Below are 24,318 nucleotides of genomic sequence, written 5' to 3' on the forward strand. Positions count from 1 at the left end.
CTCCATTAATGTTTCAAAGTATTCTGTATTACACTCATCAGATGATTATATTATATTATATTATATCATATCATATCATATCATATTATATTATATTATATTATATTATATTATATTATATTATATTATATTATATATAACAAACATGTGAACATAAATTAACTACTTTTTAAAAATCAATAATAATTCGTCTTATTTCAGGTTGGGCAATAGGATGGCACATTATTAAGGAGTCATATTATTATTGTTATTATTAAATTACAAACACTTTTGTTTGCTTTAACAAACAACAATTGGTGATCAACTTAAGCTTTTTGTTTAATAATATATAACGACTAATATAATACACCGTGGTGGTTTAAGATGAAATAGTAGATGGTTTAAGACTTGAAATAAAATATTGCTCGATTTTGCGTTATGCAACACCGGAAACGAGGGGCTGGTGTCACACAGAAATCTGTCCCCCTTGTGTGTCGCCGGGTGGTTCACGCCGCCAACATGTCCACTGCGGTGTGTAGCAGAGTCCTCCTTCAGAGAGGAGCACAGGGGTTTCTCTTCTCCTCCAGGGCAGTACCCGCTTTCTCAAGGTATGGTGGGTTTGTTTTTATTCACGGCTGCTGATTCATTTAGGTTGAAGGAAAAAAAAGCCCAAAACAAAAACCTCAGAGTGGTCGGTTAAATAACTGTCTCGTAATTTGACTTTCCTCCTCTCAGACTGTCCTTCTTTGGAGACGAGGACATAAAAGAGTCATGTTTTTGTTATGAAATACTGAACTGACACAAGTGTTATTTTTATTCAACATAGGTTATATTGTTTGGTTTTTTTTGAGATGTTAATTAAAAATGGTGAAGCCGTTGGCTGTAGCTTCAAAATCTTCAGAAAACAGTGAAATAGTCACAGGTGTCAACAACTGGACTGCAAAACTGTATTATAAAAAGTCAATACAATAAAAAATAAATATATAAAATATTTCTTATTTTTGTCATTTTCTGTTCGGGATTCTGTTTATCATCTTGTTTTCCACTTCACATGTTGATAGCTGTTATTGATGATTACCTAATTGTTTTCTGAAGACACATATATGGTTGCCTTAGCCTACAGCCAGTGGCTTTTCAGATCTGTCATCTGTTGCAGATCATATAAACTGCTGTTTTGTGCCTGATGAGGATCTGATTGATTGAAACTTTGCTCAGCAACAGTGAATAAAGAAACTGTGGATGCAATGATCAGTCCTATCTTGCTCAAGCATTTGCTGAAGAGGTTTTGTTTTGTTTTTTTTAGATTTTTTTTTTTATTGTTTGGAATTTGCGTAGTGTTTTTTTTTTCCCCCCCGACCACTATAACTCCCAAGATTCCCATTTGGAACAAGCCCGAATCTGGTTTGCCCATCAGACAGCATCTCTGGCTCCATCTGGTGGAGTCAGTCATAGCATTCACACTTTCTTCAGGCCAGATCACCTCGTGAGCCCCTTGCTGTGCTGCTCTAAAAACCAGCTGTTGAGTCATCAGCTTAACAGAAAATGCAGTGCATCACATCTCATAACCAAAGGATTGCTGTACTTGCTCATATTTTTGTAATAGTCAGGAAGAAAAAGTGTGAGAACAGGGTAAAACTTGCTGCAGCTGGACGAGCAGAAATGTTTGTTTCTTGGCTGCCTCTTTTCTGCAGAAATGGGCCTAAAGCTTTTGGCTGTCAGCCCTGTCAGTAGGTTGGCATTAGATTTCTGGCTTTTAAACCGGGCCATATGGCAGCACTTCTGCAGTGCAGCCTGTTTTTGTGAAGTTTAAAGTGATGGAGAATACAGAGACAAGACCTGCACAATAAATACGTAATTACTTTCAGGCTACAAGCACTCTTTGTAATAACACTGACAGTAAATAATAGACAAATGATCAGACTTGTGCACTTAATATATTAATGGTTCTGAGTTTCACCCTCTTTCGTTCCAGCCCGTTTCTGTCTCGCGCTCATAGATTGGGACCCGGTGATGATGAGATGTACCAGCGTACCACGGTGTCCGTCATGCAGAAGGAGCCGGGCAGTGGGGTCATGATCCACAGCTACAGTTCCAGAGGATTCAACATCAATGGCAATACGGTGTTTGGACCCTGTGCTGTGCTGCCTCCTGCCATCCTGCAGTGGAATGTGAGAGAAATATCGAAACTGTTTTCACAAACCGTGGTTTGTTGCATGATTTGCTGCTTTGCATTTAATTTACTCAACTTTCTGTTTGGTTTTTATGGTTTTAAATCTCTTTTTTTTTTGCAGGTTGGCAGTTACAGAGACATCACAGAGGAAAGTGTTTCGCTCTTCCACATGCTTGAACCAAGAATAGGTAAAAAAACCCAAAAAAAAACATAAATGCAAACCAACATACAGATGGGTGAAAAATTAAAGATTAAAGCACTCATCAAATGATACAGTGAGCCCTCAGGCCCTGTATGGAAGCATCTACATGCAGTTATCCAAGTTTTTCCTTGATTTCATCACTCATCTAGGTTCATATGTTGTTTATGCAGAGATTCTTGTGCTGGGGACAGGTGCACGGCTTGAACGAATTGACCCCGCTGTCCTCGCTCTACTCAAGAGAAAAGGCATCGCTGTGGAGGTGCAAGACACGGTAATGGATGCCCAGTATATCAATGTAGTGACATGCATTTTCTCATCCTGACAGCATGAAAGTCTTACTTTATCATGAAGTCATGAAGACTTTCTGTTTCCCCACAACGCCTTAAACACTAATTGAGCTAAAAAAAATGTTTTAATCTCTGCCGTTTTTCAGCCAAATGCATGTGCAACCTTCAACTTCCTGACTAGTGAGCGAAGAGTAGCAGCTGCTGGTCTGATCCCTCCGCCCGTCAGCACAGCCCTGGAAGTAACACAGGAATGAGTGCTGTGATGTACTATAAAATAGTGCAGGCCTGTAAGATTGTTATTTTTCTTCTGTGCAAAGCTCCCAAAGGAACTAAAACAGCTATCTCCACCTTCAATATTTGGTTACAAGTTATTGCATAGATCAATATCTTTAGAGCCACCCTTGTCTTCCATGGTTCTGAGGCACGCTAAACGTTGGGTTCATGACAATTTGAGATTTTATTCAAGAGTAAAAACAAAAGTTTGATCATAATTTAATGTACAGATTTGTACAAGCATTTGTACTTCTTTGAGATGTAAATGTAGAAGTGTGTGTGTGTGTGTGTGCGCGCAAATGCTTAGGTTAATGTAGTCAACTGAAGACACCAATGATGGAGAATTAGACCATAATAAAATGCAGCTGTATTCTTGTATAGAAATACTGTATGTATAGAATATATATATGTGACAAACAAGAACTTGAGTGTCGTGCATTTAATGTCTTTTCATGTACAGCATAAAAGTATAATAAAACCAACCTTGTATACTGTATTTTTTTCTTTTTAAATAGACATAATGAAGAGTTGATGTTGTCTGTGCAACAGATAAAAGGGATCTGTATTCAAAAAAGTGAAATGTCATACGTGTGAATACGTTCCAACCTCCTGTCTGAAGTGTGTGTGTGGCGACTGTCCTTAATTTGGATAAGCCTCTTATATCTGTGCGTCTGTGTGTCCTCTGTCTCCAGCAGCAAATGACATAATTCAGAGGCTTTGTCCTTCTCTCATATAAGCTCCATAGATAAGAGAATCCACAAATCCTCTGCACATCACTGTGATTCATCTCTAATCATCTGCCTCAGAGCCACATGCCCAACGTCAGTCTCAGTGCTTAAGTCCCTGACGTTCACACGCGGGATGCTGCTTGATTACATTCACCTGCTGCTTCTGAAAAAAAGAATTGCACTGATTGGTGCTTGAAGGATAAAAAAAGTCAGACTAATACCTGTTAGGTCACCTTGATCCATTTGAAGAAAGGATGTTAGGTTAATTAAAAGTTATACCTCATTCAGACCCTAAGGTGGGGGACTGTTAAACAAAATAGAAATATGTGTAAGACTATTTTTTGACAAGTAATTTTGATTGTCACAAAAGCCAGTGTGCTCAGGATTTTACTTTGGTGTTGTAAACAGGAAAACCTAAGAACTGTGTAGCAAAAAAGCTGTGTTGATGGATGCAGAGGAAAGGAACTTAAAAACACTGACAAAAGGAAAAAAGGTTTCCAAACTGTTACTCAACATCATGTTTTATAGACTTGACAAAAGGGAGAAATTATACCAAACATATTAGAGGACATCCAACATTTACATAATACACTCACAATCCAGTCTACATGCTACCTAACGCCCTCTCTCCAAATATTTGGTCCTAATGTCGAGAGTCATCGTCAGTCGTCATCGGAGTTGTGAGACTGGTGTCTCTGTGATCCCCCGAAGCACAGCTCTGCTCCTGTGATCCGGTGGTACAGGTCTTTGATGTCCTCACATTCAGTCTCAGAGTGGTTTGTTGCATCATATGAGCGAGACACAAATATCTAGTGAAGAAAGAGGACAGAGGAGAAATGTATTACCAACACTGGGCCCATCGCAGTTCATCCCATTTTTAAAAAATCTTTTATTTATCTTGTTTCTATCTCATTACCTGACTCTTCTTTCCATCCTCGTTGGGAACAAACAGGTTGCTGACTGTAACAAATCTAGATTCAAGGTGGTGACAGAAAATAACACCTGTTAAATAAAGTTTAAAAAAAAAAAGAACAGTAAAATGAAATACTTCATTAAAGTTTCACAAACTTTTGCATGATAGGCTCCAGAAGCTCCAGCCCAGGCTGCACCTCCTTCTCTGGGTTGCTGGTTTCTGCAGTGGTGCTCACTGTGGCGATGTACATCCCATCTGAGGCCACATTGTGGGTGTAGGACACTACAGATATGTAAATGTCTGCATGGAAAAACAGAGAAGGAATTGTCCATGCATTATAAATCACGGTGATAATTTTTTCAAAGATTAAATTTGAGCAAAATCATTTATTCACAAAGATTCTGTGGAGTGGTTGATGGTTGATGGTCGATGGAGTGGTTCACTTATTTTTCAGGCTTTGACAAACATAATACCTGATTTCCTGTTGAGTTGAGCTTGTGGGATGATGATTTGGCAGGAGCTGGCCTCATTGGTGTTTTTAACTGGATGATTTAACAAACATATGACCCTTATGACACGGCCCATTTTCCTCACTCTGTTGGGAACATAGCTGGGATCACAGATCAGCTGTTTACAGTGGAACAGCTGTTAAAGAGAGAGAGAAAAGACAAAATCACAGAGTGCACAATTGAGTCCCTGGATATTTTATCCAGTGCCTCCACCACTTTTCTGCATCCGCCTTACCTTCCCCTCAGATTTCACAGCTTTTACTTTGCCGTTGTCCATCACAATCTCATCCACTGCTCTGTTCAACAGGAAAGTTCCTCCGTACTCTGCACTCAGTCTGAAACACACAGAGGCAGGATGGGTAACGTAAACATACCAACTGCATTTGTAGTAGCCAGCGTGAATCCCTGAATGTTGCCATAAATGTTTGTGATCATAAACATTTAGAAGACCACCTTCTGAAAATCCATGTCACTGTCAGGCTGTTTGCATCTGCTCTGAATGTCATGAGTCAAAATATAACCTGGCAAATCCCTGTGGTAATTCTCCCAGCCCGTACACAGGGTAGAGGTATGGACTGGTGTTGAGGCGGGACAAAGACTCAGCGTACAGCCTGATCCGTCTGATGGTTTCCACACAGGGCTGGTCCAGGTAACTACAGGGGACACCGGCAGTCAGTAAATGAGATCAGGCAGGTTTTAACTTAAAGGATCATCAATCAGCATCTGGTTTATAAAAGTTCTTGTGACTGACCTCTCACTGCTGTGTAAGGCTATAGCATGACCTGTGAACTCCATCACATCTAATCCCAGGTCAAAGCGGCAGAAAAGGTCCCGTGTGGTTGTTTTGTTAGGATCCACATCCTGGTAGGTCCGAGGGTTTCTCACGTCAAAGTTCAGGGCGAAGAGCAGCAGCTTCCTGAACCTCCTCTTGTCAAACATGCCCATCAGATCTGAAACATTGTGTTTATCTTTAATTAAACTGAACAATAAATGTGCATGGAAATATATCTAAAAACAAAAGAGCCTCACCAGAAGCATGGGCATCCTCCTCTGTGGCGGGGACTTTGTGCACTTTTCCTGCTTTGTATACATAGCTGCCTTCAACGACTTTGAAGTCCAGATACCGAGTAACCTCAGTGTGCACCAAGATTTTCACCAGCTGACCTAATGGAAACAGGCAGCACTCAGTAAATGCAAACAGAATTCATTGCACAAGTCAGATGAAAAACACTGAGCTCTCACCATTGGCAAGAAAAAATTTGGGGATGAGGTCAACGTTCCACTCTTTCCCACGGCCCATAGATTTAGCAGGACCTGGAACCTTGAACTTCTTGTACAGCTGTAGATGCACAGACATATTGTATAGTTAACACCACAAATCACAAACCCTTTTGAAGTGGAAGACGCGTACATGCATGTGTGCTTATGTGTTGCTGTTTGTATGAACACACCTCCTCAAGGGGGGAAATGGATGCACTCTCTCCACCATGGTAGGGATTTTTGTCAATGTGAAGAACCTTTTTCCCACTTAGAGACATTAAACCAGAGAGGATGCATTCCTGAGAGAGACGGGGGGTGCAGTTAGTTAGTGGGTCAGGGCTGCCAGAATCATTTAAAATGTGGGACAGCAGTGTGCATCTGCAGATCATGACGAGCAGTTAATTGTTATAAATCTCTTTTAACAGCAACAGACGCTTCAAAGGTCTGCTTGTAAAACTGTACAAAGAAAAGGACAAATGTTACTATCGCTTATATTATCAAGAGTAACTATAGTTACGGCAGAAAATGAAAACTGATGATTCTGTATATTTTTAAGCACCAAGTACAAAACATGAATGTGTCTGCATCTGAGCTTGAAGAACAATTTGATGACAGTAAAGGAGATGATAACAATTACTGTGTAGGATAGTTAATTTTTTTAGTACATTATGCAAAAAGACATGTCTTAGTCATGGCACAACTTGACCTATTTTGTACCCATCACACAGAAAAACACATAGACAATAAAAGATACTTTGGTTTGTTCCTGGGGCTTTAACTCTGGATTTCTCTCTGGAAAAGCAGCAAGTTACTCTGCTATGTATATTATGGGCTATGTATATTACATTAAATGCAAACTTTCTTACCTTAAGTCCAGTTCCAAGCACTATAATATCATATTCCTGCATCGTAACTCTCACTTTACTTGTTTCTCACTGCCTCACTGAGTCCTAGTGCTTTTCCTGAGTACAGTCTTTTGCAGTATGTGTATGTGTGTGGTGTGTGTGTGTGTGTGTGTGTGTGCAGGTGTGTGTGTGTGTGTGTGTGTGTGTGCGCACGTGTGGGCATGTGCATGTATACAGAGAGAGACAGGTATGATAATGAGAAGTGCTTTGTGGTCGCCTTTGCAATAATCCTCTTAAAGACTGGCACATCTATCCAGATTGGCTACAGGAGATGGGGTGTCCTAGTCACTGCAGATTCAGGTGATATGCCAGTGGTGGTGAAAGAAGTATTCAGATGCCTTACTTAAATGAAGAAAAGTATTAATACATTACCAAAGGCAGATTGTGAATGAAGGACGTTTACTTGTAGCAGAGTACTTTTACATTCAAACGTCCTTCATTCACAATCTGCCTTTGGTAAAAGCAGTGGCGGTTTTTGGCACGGGCAAACCGGACAGCCGGGAGGCGGCACAACCACGTAAAAAAAAAAAATCATCTGCGCCGCTAAGCTGTTTTCTATTACCTACCATATTACTGAGTGGGGAATCGAGTGTATTCAGAGATAGGATAGCTCTGTATAGTGGCGGTCATTTGAATTTTTCTTTGCAGACTATGTCAGTTTGTTGCGTTTGTTAGGTGTTTTGAGAGTTAGTAGTGTTGATAGTGTATTTTTGGAGAATCAGTGTATATAGAGCAATAGATCTATAATTTATAAATTAGATATAGATAAAGAGTTATATAGATAAGTATATAGATATATAATCCTAAATAACATTAGATATAGATAAGACATATAAATTAATTACATGTAAATACACACACACACACACACACACACACACACACACACACACACACTCCCCAGCCTCATCTGTACCATCTGAACGGGTTTTTTTCAAGGCTGGGGAAATAGTTTGTAAAAGAAGAAACCGACTGAGTCCAAAAACTGTAGAAAAATTGTTATTTCTCAATAAAAACTCAGAAACAGTTACAGAAGCCCACCCACTGCCCTGTTCTTCAAGCACACCCTCTTTACCCACATACACATAAGCCTCTTTACCAATGAAGCCCAAAACATTTTCTGTATTTTCTGCATGTATGGACTTTTGGAGAGAAGAGAAAAACCTCTCTCACAGAAAAGGCACAATGGAGCCTGTTGCTATGACAAGCATGGGAGTACAGGTCAGTGGATCATTTACCAACTGGTTTTGGTTTTCATCTTCAGTGCAATAACTTCTTTAATGAACAGCGATGACCGAATGATTTTTATGTTCATAGCTGTTTTTCACCTGTCTTGTCGGTAGCCAATAGACTTGATGGAGAGGGAACCTGATCTCATCTTTGTCAAGGAGGAGTCGTATGATGATCATCCCATTGGCCAGCAGATTTGTTTCACAGACAACAAGAAAAGTAAGTTTGCTTTCAAAAAAACCCCAAAACAAATCATTGAAATCTTGATAGTTTCTGTGATTTAACTGCATTTATTCTCATTTAACAGTTGGAATTTCTGAGGAGGACAGCATGCTTCATAGATCTGTTGATGAGCTGCAGCTTCACTCAGGGGACTTAAACAACTTCCCCATGGTGGCTGACACTCAAACAGAACAATGCACACAGCCAACAATTATGGACAGGTTAATAGGTGATGCAAGAATGAGTACTCTGGTTGACAACACCTGTGCACTCTCACCTCAGTCAGGGTAGCGTCTATACATGCATATGATGGGGAGCCTGACTGGCATGGAGCTAGATAAATAGTACTTTTCTGTTTGACTGCACCAGATGATAATGTGGTTTCAAGTGTATTATTATTATTATTATTATTATTATTATTATTATTATTATTATTATTATTATTATTATTATTATTATTATTATTATCATCATCATTATCATCATAATAGAAGCATGAATTGTACAGATTTGTACTTAAATACAGTTCCCGAGTAAATGTACTAACTTATATCCCACCACTGGATATCTTAATTCCCAACAAGAAAAAAACAGCGTAGTTTCAACATTGCGTAGTATCAAACTACGGTCAGTGACGCTTTCCCGTTCTGCCTGACATGCTAACCAAAACTCTATTACCCATGAGACCTTGAGAAGGAGTTGTTGCGCTCGTTTTTGTTATCAGAGTATCGAGCGGCGTAGGAGGAACGCAAACTTGTGCTGTCCAGCGCTGACTCCGCGAGTTTCGGGATACGCCGTGTCAAAATGCGAGCGTACCTTATGTTAAGTAGCCGTTGGTGTTACAGCTCCCAGTCGCTCGTATGCTCGTCATCTTCTAACTTTGCTGTGGAGCTGAGCTACAGACTGTATATAAAAGCAAGCTGAACAGGTCAGAGAAATGTCTTCAGAACAGGCAGTAAGTGGTTCAATTAAACAGCTTTGGTTTTAATTCATAAAGAATTTTGTTAGGCAGTTGACGTTACCCGTTAGCACCTTAACTACCGCCTTTTCAGCTTCAGTCTACGATACAACATATAGCTACTGACATCTTTACGGCCACTTAACTAGTATCCCCGGTTGTTGAATTTGTCGTTACTTGTTACACGTCTGGTGTTACAAGAGTTTGTTAAATTTTTCTGCATATAACTTTACTCGTTGAAACATGAAAACGGTTGAAGGTTAGGAAGTACAATTAGAGCGGAACAAAAGAGGTGTGTCACGCCAAATTCTGTGACTTGCTTCAGTGCTCAACCTTAAAATAACATGGTACTTTCTCTTGCCCGGCTATTTGTAATGAATCTATTTGAGGGAATGAGCCTGTCTCAAATGCACGTAAACAAAGAAGCTGACCTCACTCACGGTTCACTGCAGATTTGCAAATCTGTGTGGAAATTTTAAAATCTTCATTTGTGGGTAAAAGCCTGTGAATATGTGATCAAAACAGAAACATGATCGTAAGATAAATTAGGTGCATTTAGTTTGGTTTCACCATACATACCGTCAGAGTATGTATAGTGTACTCTGACAGCTTGTGTTTGGTTAATAGTCAATTGACTCTAAAGTGTATCTTTGTATATCCTTATCTAATATTATGAATGGCTGTCTTTTAGTGAATCATATATTAATGAAGCAGTAATCACTGTCTGTTTTCACTAGAGAAAGGTTTCACTTGGTCCTTTAGGATAGCCAAATCTGAATCCTCAGTCCAGAGTAACCAGAAATATTCACTGATTAGAGAATAATATATCCTAAAGCACTGAGTGTTTGAGGTGAAGTCACGCAAGTTTTTCATGTTTCATGTTTATGTTAAGTTGTGACCACTGCTGACTTTCAGCTTCAGTTTTTTTTTTTTTTGCGTGTTTGTCTCAGTTTTCAGGTAAAGACCAAACACACCAACACAAGCGTGTGTCTGTTAAATCTAACCCTGGATTCCTGGAGCGACTAAGTGAAACAGCAGGAGGAACAGTTTTTGGTATCGGACTGTTTTTCCTCTCAATTTATGTTCTCTTTACCAATGAGGTAAGAGTCACTCATTCATTCAAAAACAGTTGCATTTAAGTTCAGCACATCAAAATGTATCTTAATGTACTCAAGGATAAATTGTTGTGTTATGCAACATCGGACAAACATGGTGCGTGTTTTCTGTAACTGATTCTCTTTTCAGGGACGAGCTCTGCAAACAGCATCTTCCCTGGATGAAGGTCTTTCTCAGGTTGTATCATTGGGGCCTTACGTGAGCCTTGACCTGCAGAACAACAACCGTCTAGTTCACCTGACCGCACAGTTGCACACTTCACAGGTATGTTGTTGCATTTTTTTTATTGATTGTGTCAAACTGCTCACCAGGTTTACATATTGATCATAATATATTTTTAAGAGAATAACTGGGATTAGAAGTTTAGAATTGAACAATATTTCATCCTTCTACAATTTTATGTCTGTTTAACACCATATTTGCATGGTGGAGTGTTCAATTAGCCTGTCTGTCTTTGGAATGAGACATCTTGTCAGAAACAACAAACCCCCGTGAATGTGGTTTAAATAATTATTTACATGGATCCAAGTTTCTGTGGGCACAAGAAATCATGCGATACATGCAAACAAAACAGCAGAGCACACAGGAAAAGGATCTCTGTCTGAAGATTCATATTTTGGATGATGATTATTTTATTCTGTTGCTAATTTGACAGATGTATTAAGTCACATGCTGCAACCCGAAAAAAAAAAAAAAAGCGAATTCCAAAAACAGCTAAGCTCAAGCTGTGAGCGATACTCAAGCGATGCACTAAATTTTTTACTTAAGCTGATTAATCATCTGCTTGTGTTTGTGCAGCCCCTGCATGACCCCAACTACAGAGTGGTGGTGCAGGCAGTGAAGTTGAAGAGGGAGGTGGAGATGTATCAGTGGGTGGAGTACCAGGAAAGCAGGTGAGTCTGTTGTCTGCCTGTCAACACTCAGGGCGCGGTCAGGTGTTAAAATGTTGGCTGGGATACAGAATCCTCTTAGACTGAAGACAAAGGAGTTTGATTCTTCACAATCAATTTCAGGGACTACCAAGAGAACGGTGAAACCAAAACTGAGACGACTTACAGCTACAGTAAGTTGTTGATTTTCTTTTTTTTTTCTGTTTTTGGTAACAGCATGGCCTGCACGACTCTAGCTGAAATTGTGTACAATTTTTGATGTCTGATGTGAAGCACTGTGATTCCTTTTCTTCAGACACTGAGTGGAAATCAGAGTTGGTCAACAGTCGTAATTTTGATAAGGAAATTGGCCACCAGAACCCAAGGTACCCCACTACTTTGTATCCGAAATAACTTTGTGTGCTTCTGTGTGCACCTCGTCTTTAATTTAACCTTCGTTGCAGTGCCATGGCGGTTGAGAGTGTGACAGTAGTGGCTCCAGAAGTTAGAGTTGGGCCTTTCATTCTGTCTAAAGGTATCACCGCTATCTGAAAAATCTCACATCAATACACTGCAATACACTGTTTTACAGCTATTGTTTGGCAAACTGTTGAGATTCACCACTTTGTCATCTGCAGGCCTGGTGGAGCAGATAAATAACTTCCAGACACTGAGTTTGAGGGACTTTTCTGTCTTAAACGTGGACCCTTTTCTCACCATTCATGACGACTATTTCTATCACACTCAGTACCCACGCAAGCCGGAGGTGAGTATCAAGATGTGAACTTCTCCCAGATACATAAAGTCCAGGCCTCTTCTGTGTTATATATTCCTTAGTTTGCACAATTACAGAGCTGTTTTGATTGTTTGGTTTTATTCACAAGGTTGGGGATGTGCGTGTGAGATTCTCCTACGCTGGACTGAGCGGTGAGACGTCTCGACTCGGCCCTGCTCAAACTGTGAGTGCTGCAGATGACCTGGTCACTATTAATCTCAACTATAATAACATGTTATTGAATTATTGACTTTAAGCATTTTCTGCATGCATTTCCTGTGCCCTTACCCACATAATACTTATGTGTTTATGCATTTTTAAAACACTGAACAGCGAAATAATTTGATCCTTCGTAAGACGCATCAAAATCCGTCTATGACAAATTAGCTGGCATTGAAGCAGTGATCAAATGAGTCACTGGTTAACTTTCTGACAACTGAGTTATTGACTAATTGGCTAATTGCTCCAGACCAAACTGGTTCTTCTTCAGTTGTTGGAAAAACTAAAACTGTTTTTTTGTTTTGTTTTGTTTTTTGTGTTTTGTGTTGTGTTGTGTTGTGTTGTGTTGTGTTGTGTTGTGTTTTGTTTTGTTTTGTTTTGTTTTGTTTTGTTTTGTTTTGTTCTGTTCAGGTCAGTATTGTGGCCATGCAGAGAGGGGATCAGCTGATGCCTTTTAAAACAAAGTCAGGAGACACTCTGGAGATCCTGTACCTGGAGGAGCTCTCTGCAGAGGTCACTGTGGATTTTATCTCTTTTTGGGATGCTGTTGTTATGGGAAAAGTGAAATATGTTATAATTTCTATACACGTGAACTGTCTGGCTCATATTTTCACGTGTGGTCTTTGTTCCAGTACTTTATGCAGTTGCATTTTTGTCTATAGGAGGTTTTTGCGAGGGAGCACCAGTACAACAGTATGAAGACATGGGGACTCAGAGCTGCAGGATGGGTCCTCATGTTCCTCAGTATTCAGCTGACCATGCGCATCATCTACACACTGGGTAAACAAACACTCACTGCCACATAATCCATGCATTTCATTCATCCCTGCATCTGTCATTTTTATTCCCCATCTGTTTTGTGCCTGCAGTGGATTGGGTTCCTATTCTCAGAGACCTGGTGTCCGTGGGGCTGAAGATCTTTGCCTTGTGCGTCTCGTGTTCTCTGTCTCTTCTCACCATCGCTGTCGGTTGGCTTTTTTACCGACCATTAGTGGCAGTGGCTCTGGGAGCACTAGGTCTGCTTCCGGTGCTTCTTGCCCGCTCAGGACTTCCAGCCAAGAAGAACGAGTGACTATTGAAGTGATGATAGTCACAACAGTTTCCGATGCCAGGCCGTAGCCATCATCAAAGGTGTGAGACAGTATTGTGCAGCTTGTTTTTCCACAGCAGGGTTGCAACCTGCATAGGACTTGCTTTCTTGGGTGAAACATGGATTTAATCCACCGTTCATCAGCGTTTCAGTGGATTTTAACATTTGACAATATTTTACAGTGCTCATCAGTTTCTCACCCTGATAATATATTGAAGTACAAAAAGAAATCACCTCCACTGCACTGCTGGTGTTGACGTGTCAAACACAAATGGAAGCAGTTCGTTGTTGCCTTTAGACCTGTTGTTATAATATGTGGCCTTCCAAAAGTTCAATCACCCATGCAAATCCTCAGTGTTCTCACTTGATATGCTTCTGCTCAGTGAGCAACATAAAATCACTTTAGTGTCATTTTTACTGTAAATATAACTCACCAAAGACTTTGTTGCTCACTTCATACTTGAGGGAAAATTGTGTTTGCAATTTCAGTGTAATACATTGTGTATCTCATAGGGAAATTGTACCAAAGTTGAAAATCTAATGACTTGAATAAAATGCACATATTTAGGAAAAGTGATGAATGTTAATGCTTTTTCCAGCCTTGACAAAAAAAAAAAAAAAAAAGCAACACAAGTCCTGGTCAGATTTTGTTCTGTTTGTATGCAGTGTATGTAAAATAAAGCACTTATTGTCCATTATCAGACCCGAGCAACTTCTGGCTCTTGTTTTCAATCAGGGTGCAAGTCAAGTTAGCCTGGAATTACTGAGGCCAGCACGCTGAGCCTGAACAACACTAGATTGTCACAGAAAAAGCAGTAGTGGCATACATACCATCCAAAAACTAACTAAACGTTGAAGAAAAAAATGTCCTGCAGTAATTTAGAAATTCCGTACAGTTTGTCCATCAGAGAGCACTGACAGGTTTATTTTTCAGCTGTTAATTGTCTCACTAAGTACACATCTTGGTTTTCATTTTTTTTTATTTACCAATAACTTTCAAATACGATATGAGATGAGTCTCAAAAATCCTGTATATGTCAGGCTCTATATATGAGATAACCAAAGAGTGGCTTGTATTTACTAAGGACCCTTGAGCTTGCACTGTGGCTCACCCAGGACCCTGACACCAAATCTGAAACACATATGCAAAAATCACCAGTGTTAAATTGCATGTGCACGATGAAGAAGTTTTATCCTTGTAAACATTTCTGCCTGAACCTTCCTTAACATCTTTAGTCTGTTTCTGAGCTGAACTATAATTCACTGGGTTAAGTGTCACTCGGTGACTGAGAAGCAAGTGATGCAAATGATCAAGATTCTTACAAAGTAATTTATTACACAAAACACTAAGGTTTCCATTTGCGTTTTTAACAAAAATGAGTTTCCAGTCTCATATTGTGCATGTGATCATAATGCACATATAGGATTTGTATATGAAGCGCACAAACAAATTTTGACTTCATGTGTGCATCAGTTTGTTGAAATAATTAAAGGATTACGGGTCACAGTGTACAGGTACTTCACCCTAGTTGGCTGCAGAAACATTCCTCAGATCAGCAGGCAGGGCTTAAGCACTTGACTGTAGTTGGCAGGTATGACACAGCAGGTCCCCTGGCTGACCTCTTTGATTAGATGTTGATAAAGGAGGTTTCATTATGGCAAATTTACTCATGTTAAAGTACAAAAAAGTATTTTTTCCATTACCTCAAAATTGAATACTGACAGAACCTGACTACTTTTGCTTAAGACAAAAAAAGTAAAAGCATTACACCTTTAGTAAAAACTGGGGAGAGCAGTCTTTTGTGTGGGTGTGTTTGGGGGTAGGTTTGACCTAATGCACCTTCTTCTTTCCCCCCTGTAGGAAGCAGTCCTCATGCCCCCGTTTACAGTAGGACACATTTACTGCTCTTCTTTCCCCGCCTGGCCTGTAGTGCAGCCCTGGTGGCCATCTCGAAGACTTCCCTCACACCATCCTTTGTTTTTGCAGAGCACTCCATGTATCCAAAGGCACCGATCCTGTTAGCCATGTCCCGTCCATCCTCTGGTTTCACAGGTTCCTAAAGAAAAGGTCAAGAGGAGTTTTAGGATACACGCATTCACCAGTGGGAGAGTGTAAATATGCTTGTGTGGTAAACTTTTACCTGCTTCATTTTGGCAAGCTCCCTCCGGGTGTGCTCATCGTTACGCAGGTCCTTTTTGTTTCCCACCAGTATAATGGGAACATTAGGGCAGAAGTGTTTCACCTCAGGGGTCCACTTCTCAGGGATGTTCTCTGAATGAGAGGATGAAAGACACCACCAGTCAGAACAGAGCATTAAAAAAAACAACTTACAGCGATTTAAAGTGATTTTTATTAATATAACTGCTGATTAGTTTTCTGTCCACTGACAAATCAACTAATAATCTATGCAGCTCTAGACTGTAGGATACATGTTAGTGAGATGAGATGGTCTGGACATGAATTAAGGAGAGCAGAAAAACATCCATCATTGTATACAGAGTTTACAACAATGCATGTTGAACAGATTTGAATTTGATTATAGGATAAATGCAGGTAACTGGATATAGTTGTGATGTATAGAGGTGAGTAGAGAAAGCAACACATGTAATACAGTGTGAGTGTGCTATTACGCGTCTCCATCGGTCAACAAATGTGTCTGTTCAGCTTTTTTGCTCATGGCTGGTTCTTTACATGACATTATTAGAGCCACTTTAAATCTCCAACTGGTCTTTTTTTCTGGGTTCTCTCCTGATAATTTAGTGAGATACCAATGAATTGAAACAACATACAAAGTTGTCTAATTTGTTTTTCATTGAGATCAATACACAGATGACATTTACACGAAAAAGACAATAACGTAGCTCTCTGTTATCACTTACCAAGACTGTCAGGACTGTCGATGGAGAAGCACATGAGAATGACATCGGTGTCTGGATAAGAGAGCGGACGCAGTCTGTCATAGTCCTCTTGACCTGCTGTATCCCAGAGCGCTAACTCGACCTGCCGCAAGAGTTAACAAGTTATCAACCACATAAAAGCCAAACAATGTCCAGGATGCTTTTGGTCTATAGGTTTGACATTATACTGACCCAATGACTGCATCCACACAACCATCATGTATTCAGAAATACCCATGGGGCACACTGAAATGACTCTGATTAACAATTTTACATAAAACATCACCTTATGATAGATATATTTACTTTAGCAAGCACATAGTACCTGTATGACTGCAGGTGAGGGGGAGTGGAAAGAAAATACAACCAGCACTCAGCTGTTGTTGTAACCATAATCAGGTGTCAAGTTACAACATGCTAATTCTGGTCTCAAGTTTGAGAAGAGCAAAATTATCCATACCTGTTTGCTATCAACTTCAATGTCAGCAACGTAGTTCTCGAAGACTGTGGGCACATAGACCTCTGGAAACTGGTCCTTACTGAACACAATGAGCAGACAGGTCTTTCCACAGGCTCCATCTCCCACTATGACCAGCTTTTTCCTGATTGCTGCCATAGCTGCAGACAAGACACAGAAAACAGCAAAGGTTGCGACGTGAGAATACTTTATCTTTAACATCAGGGAGGGCCGTTTTATTGCATTCAGGCATTATGCAACCACTACCACCACTGCCACGGTGAGAAACGATGAGCAGCAGTAACCTTCAGCTGTGTTGACACAACGCCAGACCCGTCTGAAACCAACACCAGAGGCTAACTATTTAGCTTTCAGCACCGGGGCTGGTTATACTCTGCCAGCCAGCTACACAGCAGACTGCATACAAGGAAGGACACATGAGCAGCATAAACAGGCTGCGAACCGACATCTCAGCTAACTTTAAATGAAAAGTGAGAGTAGGAACCTTCTTTAACGACGAAACATTTCCGCTCCAGTGTTTCTGACCCACCCCGGCATCAAACTCCACTAATTATCCCGTTAAAGGTCTGTCCCGCATCACCATTACTACAGTAACTGAACTAACCTGAAAGTTAATGTGTTGATATTTGGTAATGGCATAAAACTGTGAATCACTGCAGTGCTGACTGACCTAGATTTCAGTGAGTAAGGAGGATGTTCTGTTTACAAAAGACTTGACGCTAGCTAGTGTAGCTAACCAGCTAGCGTTTGCCGGATATACGGCTAATGCACTAAGTTTACATTATTTTGGTTTTATTCGAATGTGGTGTGGGATACATATGCAATATTTATGATACAATTCATCTAATGCCACAGCAGTGTTTGTGGCTCCTCTCTAACCACTCAACTAAACCTCGCTTTTTTTCTGACTCACAAACCGGTGCGGCTATCTAGCCAGGCTAAGCTTAGCATAACGGAAGTCAATGCGACTTTGTCGGTTCGTTAGCTAGTTGCCTAGCATAGAGACAATATAGAAAATAAAGGTTTATTAAATATGTATAACGGTATTATTGTCGATAAAAATGAGTGACAAGATACCGAAACATCACTCATCGTGTTAACATTTTATTCTTACCTCCTGATGGGTTTAAAATGTGTCCAAATGGTCTCCAAGTAGTGCTTTGTTGGCCTCCGTCGCTGCTCCCTGACTGCGCCGCTGCTGCTGGAGGATTAACAGGAGGGAAGTGACGGAGGGGCGGGGAGAGGGTAACAATGCCCCGCTGTGCAAACATTTTAAATTATAATTTATAAGTGTAATACATTATTATTACATAATAATTACGTAATTACGTAATTATGTAATTATAATAATTACATATTATATTATATTATTATTATTATTATTATTATTATTATTATTATTATTATTGTTGTTGTTGTTGTTGTTGTTGTTATTATTATTTCCATATGTTGCAATGACTCGTATGTTGCATGCATTAACATACTTAATGTAAAATATGAATGTCTATGTATTTCACTTACATGATAATAGTAATTCCATCCTACTCAATTGTCCAAACCTCTAAATTATTTTAATAAATAAACAAATAAATATAAAATAGTTATGAGGAAACAGAAAATCCTCTCGCTGGAGAAGCTGGAGCCATGAATGAAATGTTTAAAAAAAACTGCATGAAAAACTTAAACAATTAAAAAACAACTGCTGCCACTTAATTTTCTACCAAATGAAGATTAGATTTTACTTGAGTAAATGTGCAGTTATATTCTGTATTGTACTGAAGTACAAATTTGAGTTACATGGTTGATGTTCGGGGGCCTCAGTTGGGCCCCGACCTGGCCACTAAACATTTTAAATTGCACTGATAAACATCAGCTGCAGCCTCTTATCTTGTCTCATTTCTGTTCAGTCAGACATGGTACAAGGATGTTGCTGACTGCTGGTCAAAAACATTTAGTCTTTTGTAATTGAGATTGAGATTATAATGAGAAAAATGTTTAATGAAGCCGATTATTTAAATGTGGACTGAGAAATTATTTAAGTGTTTCAGACTGATAGGTTGAGGCAGAAATAGAGAGAGTCTGTTCTCAGTTGGTGCAGCAGTGTATTAATAACTTCAGCTCTTAACTACTTGCTCTAATCCAGATAAGAGGCTTTCTCAGTGCTACTCAGATCCACCTCGCGGAAATCAACTCAGACATGTTTCCATGAAAACAGTAACACTAATACCTCACATTCATCTGTGTTCAAGTGGCCAATCATTCAACAGTGAAAAGAAAAACACTTTGGGAAAAAAAGTTTATTTCTCTGAAATCCACAGGCATATATAATCCTCTTCTACAGACAGATGAAACTGCTCCGATGGGCGTCGGCGAAGGCAGGGCTACTCTGGATGCAGAGAAGGATGCTGGGGTCCAGAGTACACGACCACTGACAAGGGGCTGGACACACCAACAGGTAAGAACCAGACATAATGGAGACCGTCAACTGGAGCACCACTGGCAGGGTGTTCCCAGCTTAGAGGCTGCAAGGATGGACAGACAGGCAAGCAGGCAGGTACACAACAGGTAACAACATACAGGTAGCAGGAATGAGAGTCCACAGTATGAGCAGCAGAAAGCAAGACACATAGAGATATTAGCAAATTATCTGGCAACTGACTTGGGGGGGGGGGGGGGGGGGGGGGGGGGGTAGTAGTGTAGGTAGGTGGGGGAAGTTCTGGTGATTGGAAATAGAAAACAGGTGAGCAGGTGGATCTGGAACAGCAAGTCCTCCAACTCAGCTGCCACAGTTGTATTGGACCTTTGTTGTCATGGTTATAATATAAGCATGCAGTTTACTGTATGGAATAGTAACGGTTTGGGTAGGTTTAGGCATAAAATCTACTTGGTTAGGTTTAAGGAAAGATGGTGGTTCGGGCAAAAATAAGTTCTTCATTAAGGTTAGAGGACCTTTGTCGTTATGGTTACAATAATAAATACACATTTAAGGTAGTTGAACAAGTCCAGGTCAAAAGATACAATGATGATTACTGATTACTAATGGGAAGCGAACAGCTGTCCCGTGTTACACTCCCTGTGTTTTACTGACCCATCCATCCACTCTGACCTCCTCCCCATGCTGATTTTCTCTTTATACACCATCACCTCACTTCCTCCGCTAATAATGTCTACCACCACATAAGGTCACCTAACAATAAAACGTAACTATGGGTCATAATAAGCTGCTTGACTGCACAAATGAACCGCAGGGTTGTGTTTTTTGTAGGGGAGGACATTTTCATTTGGAAACAGGAACAAAGTTTGGGGACATCTGGTGTGCGGGCAGAACATGACAGGAGGCCAAACAAACAGGGCTGAAACAGAAATCATTACAGTAGGTTCAAATGACCAGTCATTCAACAGAGAAAAGGAAAAACACACTTTGGAAAAACAGAAAAATCATTTATGAGGTTTATTTCTCCTTAGGCATGTATAATCCTCTTCTGAGAGTAACACCAGTTTGTAAACAGATGTCCTTTAATAGCTAACAATAGTATTTCACGAACAGCCTTTGATTTTCATACTAGTGAGTAAGGAGTTCGTAAGATGGTGAGATTCACTTCTTCAAATGGAAGATATTTGATTTTAGTAAAGGACATTAAAGAAATACAAAACATAAACTGTAACCCTGTCTTTTATTCTATTTTTAAAAATGATTTCAGTCACCTGTGGCCCTCCAGTCTGAATGTAATGTAGTGTCAGCCTGACCTCAATCTATCCACACTCATAGTATTGGTTACAACACTTCCAGTCAGTGTAGCCTCAAATATTCTAATTCTTCATTGTATTTTGATGGGAAGAGAGTAATTACACTGACACTCAGCAGGGAACAGACCTCTCGTGCTCCCCCCTCCACAATCGGTTGGATTTTATGCAAGTGCAGGAAAACAATTAGGATGTGAGGACATGTTTACAAGCTTTTGTGTGATTCTTGCAATGGCCGTAATGATGCCCAGAAGTTGCGAGTGTTGCAGGAGATCACTGTTAGCTTAGCCATGGTTCATCAGGTTCATTGGTTTCGTGAACAGTGAATAAACATTTCGCTGTGCAACCAGCTCCAAAGCAGAGGAAAAACAGAGGTCCTGAGACGAAAACCTAAATTATTTCTAATCTTATCTCTGCTGGAACAGTTTGGGCCCAAAATTAAACCACTGATCTCACAACATGCAAAAACTTTTAAGTCTCTTACTGGTGGTAAAAAAACAAGAACAACTTACATACTGGAATTGTAGAAATAAAATGGATTAACAGTAGCTGAAACATATAAAAATAATAAAAATTATTATTCTGGAGAACAGTAGTAGTGCTATAGTAAGACTAAGCTCATTCATGAGCCATGAGGTCGCACTGAGGTTTATTGTACATGAACCATTACAATATTCTCCCTCTGAGCCAGTCTCTGTTGCCTGGGGTGTCAAACCGTCCCAGGGTCACAGTATGTGGTCATGGAGTGTGACCCTGATCTGTGTCTTGTGTCTGAGGGACAGAGACACTCATATGTGGAAAGGGTAGTCCTGCAGGTAGCACAGCAGAGGCTTTGGGAGTGGCAGCTGGTCTGGGCAGTTCGTGTATCTGTTGATGGTGAGGCGTGCCAGGTGCTGCAAAGAAGGGAAGGCCTCTGGTTTGTGTAAGGGGTGCATCAGTTTCAGAGGGACTCCACTGTCTTTGGCTGTGTGCAGGGCAGGGTCGGTCTTTGTTTTGGGGTGAATGCCATCAGATGCCTGGTCCTGTGTGGTGTGGCCTGAGCTCCTGTAGTGCTGTATGAGGCTGAGAACATCTGGGAAGGACTGCAGGTGAGGCAGACCAGGTGAGATGGAGTCCAGCCAAAAAAAGCCCCTGCTGTACTCTATTCGTACACTTGTAGGTCCATAGCGGGTCTTCACTGACAGGGCCAGTATGTACTGAGGGTGACTGCTGTCCCGCACCAGGAACGTACCTTCCGACTTTGTCAGGAGAGCTGCCTGAGCTTCGCTCGCTGAGATGGGGCCCCAGTACCAGCCTGGAAAAATACAAATTGTTTGGAGTAAACTTATACAAATAATTTCCAAACAACAAATATACACAGAGTTAAGAACAGTATGACTGTACAGTAAGTACAAAAGTGTGTATGTGTTGAGTCATTTCCTGCTTGCCACGTTGGAGTAAATGAATGAGTGTCTGCCAAATCAGATAAATAGTGCAAACAGTTAGATGTCATGTTTTAATGAGGTACGATGCAAAGTCAAAAACTGGTGAACTGCTGGTGTACCTGAGGTCTGTAGATACTGGAAGGTGGTGGTGATGCAGTGGAGGTCCTCTGCTGGGTCCCAAGGTGGAGGAGAGGGATGTGGGCAGCATGAACCCGCTCGCTCCTCCTGGTGTACAATGGTCACTGTCCGGGCCACCATTTCTGACTGACAGCAGATCTGTCAAGATAGCGTTCATGTTGGAGTGTTGCCATCAGAGATTGTTGAGATTGTTGTGCAAGTTTATGCTGTATTCTGCTCCAATATGTCCCTCAAATAACGTTAGTTCTTAAAACGTTTATCTCAGTGGTTAAAAACTTGTGTTTTGGTTGTTCAGTTTTTATTTGAGATATCATCACAATTACTGTGATCAAAGTGAGCAAACAAACAGAAAGCCAAACAGACAAACTGGGGAAAAAAAGCTGATAGTACTCAAAGTGTAACAAACCAAAAAACCTCCACAATACAAAATAATATTAATTTAAAAATATATAATTAACTCGTCAATAGCTAAAAACCCCAAAGGTTACCCAGGCATTAATATATTACATAATTGACATTATATTTCCTTAATAAAATAAAATAATAGAATAAAGCAGATTTTGAAACCACAGATAAACAAATATTTATGTCATTCGTTTATTTGTACTTTTATTTGGATCCCCCTTAGCTGTTACCAGTGTAACAGCAGTCCAACAACAGCTTTATGTGATTATGTAAATGAGAGTGACGTCGAAGTAAATATCTAAACGTACACATGCATAAACATGTGCACATATGTAATCCATGTACTTACATATAAAACAGGTAAACAATGAAAAAGAATAATCATAAAACTATGTACAGCAGCAGTTTATGATTTAATAAACTGTACCGCAGCATACACTCTGCAATCAAATGTCCTTAACTAACCAGTCTACGTTTGAAATAATCTTACCTTAAATCAAGAACAATCATAGGGAATGATTGCGACCAGTTTGAAAAACAGTCCAGGCCACATCCATCAGATTCTCACTGTAAATAATTAAACATCACGAGTGAACAGTCTCGGATGATGGCGAAAAATAAACATTCCTTGTAACTATTTGTTGCTTTAAAAAAAAAAAGAAGAAGATAGAAAAAGAGAAAATATCCAGTGTGTGTGTGTATGTCTGCTGTAAGTAACACTGAGAGAGAGGAGCGGAGTGTGTGCTCTTTATTCAGTGAACTGCAGGACAGAAAACAGCTCAGTTCAGTTTGGACTGACGGAGGTTCCAGGAATCTGTTTCCAAGAAAGGTTTTGTGTTTCAGCGCCCGCAGTGACAGACAGGCTGCAGCCAGCAGCTTCACTGCGCTCCGTCAACACACACACACACAGACACACTCAACACGCGACACTTCCTGCGTCGATTTCACAATAACGTAACAAATATTTCTAATTTATTCATTTAATATTGAACTCTTTGGGTCTGTAAAGTTGATTTACAGCTTCAATTTAGTGCATAATTAAATGCGACTGATTGCAGTGCACAACGTAATTTTATTGTTTTGTTTCTTCCATCACTTGTTGCTCTGTCTACAGTCAGTTTTCAACTTTTATGTTGAAGGCAACTAGCCCGAATTCCGGTTATGTTTGGGTTGCTGCTGTCTGTCTTGATTAAGCTTCCTGCAGTAATGCGTTTTAGTGCTGCATTCACGCTCAGAGGAAAGGAAATACCGATTTACAAGCATTAAACTGCATAAGTGAATTATAATGTGCAGCTTGTATGGTTTCAATATTACAACGCTATGATTTCTGACTTTATGTCTATGAGTCTTTTTTGCCACACATTGTATTTGCTTTATGAAATAAAGAGAAACAAAAACACTCATTGTTTTTGTTAACATCAAATCCCTAGCTCGAGGCAGCATGCTCAGAAAAAAAAACCCCAACAACAACAAACAAACCAAAAAAACCCAGTCAGTCATTATATCTTGTTGTGTTATCATAAATA

At 40.1% G+C, this 24,318-nt stretch overlaps 5 protein-coding genes across 5 annotated transcripts; 2 read left to right on the forward strand and 3 right to left on the reverse strand.

Annotated features, from left to right (window-relative positions):
* The first annotated feature begins 467 nt into the window (after positions 1–467).
* Positions 468–3,405, forward strand: ndufaf3 (NADH:ubiquinone oxidoreductase complex assembly factor). The gene is made up of 5 exons (XM_041033607.1): positions 468–587; positions 1,952–2,147; positions 2,271–2,337; positions 2,522–2,622; positions 2,785–3,405. Exons 1-5 carry the CDS (start codon positions 499–501, stop codon positions 2,890–2,892), a joined length of 561 nt encoding a protein of 186 aa, XP_040889541.1. The 5' UTR covers positions 468–498; the 3' UTR covers positions 2,893–3,405.
* Positions 3,406–4,301: 896 nt separating this feature from the next.
* Positions 4,302–7,229, reverse strand: zgc:112334 (uncharacterized protein LOC619199 homolog). Its single transcript, XM_041033579.1, has 11 exons — positions 7,188–7,229; positions 6,513–6,620; positions 6,304–6,400; positions 6,091–6,225; positions 5,813–6,011; positions 5,583–5,714; positions 5,297–5,396; positions 5,026–5,197; positions 4,708–4,852; positions 4,556–4,610; positions 4,302–4,448 (listed from the first exon to the last, which is right to left on the reverse strand). The coding sequence occupies exons 1-11, from the start codon at positions 7,227–7,229 to the stop codon at positions 4,302–4,304; spliced, it is 1,332 nt and encodes a 443-aa protein (XP_040889513.1).
* A 2,374-nt stretch (positions 7,230–9,603) lies between these two features.
* Positions 9,604–14,496, forward strand: LOC121179029 (transmembrane protein 43). Its single transcript, XM_041033601.1, has 12 exons — positions 9,604–9,633; positions 10,587–10,736; positions 10,882–11,016; positions 11,551–11,645; positions 11,766–11,815; positions 11,938–12,007; positions 12,086–12,156; positions 12,260–12,387; positions 12,506–12,580; positions 13,027–13,128; positions 13,278–13,395; positions 13,485–14,496. Exons 1-12 carry the CDS (start codon positions 9,616–9,618, stop codon positions 13,685–13,687), a joined length of 1,215 nt encoding a protein of 404 aa, XP_040889535.1. The 5' UTR covers positions 9,604–9,615; the 3' UTR covers positions 13,688–14,496.
* Positions 14,497–15,015: 519 nt separating this feature from the next.
* LOC121179031 (transforming protein RhoA) lies at positions 15,016–18,304 on the reverse strand. Its single transcript, XM_041033604.1, has 5 exons — positions 18,196–18,304; positions 17,064–17,221; positions 16,586–16,706; positions 15,847–15,977; positions 15,016–15,762 (listed from the first exon to the last, which is right to left on the reverse strand). The coding sequence occupies exons 2-5, from the start codon at positions 17,217–17,219 to the stop codon at positions 15,589–15,591; spliced, it is 582 nt and encodes a 193-aa protein (XP_040889538.1). The 5' UTR covers positions 17,220–17,221; positions 18,196–18,304; the 3' UTR covers positions 15,016–15,588.
* Positions 18,305–19,403: 1,099 nt separating this feature from the next.
* LOC121179027 (cytokine-inducible SH2-containing protein-like) lies at positions 19,404–23,489 on the reverse strand. The gene is made up of 3 exons (XM_041033599.1): positions 23,283–23,489; positions 22,369–22,525; positions 19,404–22,119 (listed from the first exon to the last, which is right to left on the reverse strand). Exons 2-3 carry the CDS (start codon positions 22,505–22,507, stop codon positions 21,614–21,616), a joined length of 645 nt encoding a protein of 214 aa, XP_040889533.1. The 5' UTR covers positions 22,508–22,525; positions 23,283–23,489; the 3' UTR covers positions 19,404–21,613.
* Positions 23,490–24,318: the final 829 nt, after the last annotated feature.

The sequence above is a fragment of the Toxotes jaculatrix genome, chromosome 3 (genome assembly GCF_017976425.1).
Source record: "Toxotes jaculatrix isolate fToxJac2 chromosome 3, fToxJac2.pri, whole genome shotgun sequence".
In the NCBI taxonomy this organism is placed as follows: Eukaryota; Metazoa; Chordata; class Actinopteri; family Toxotidae; genus Toxotes; species Toxotes jaculatrix.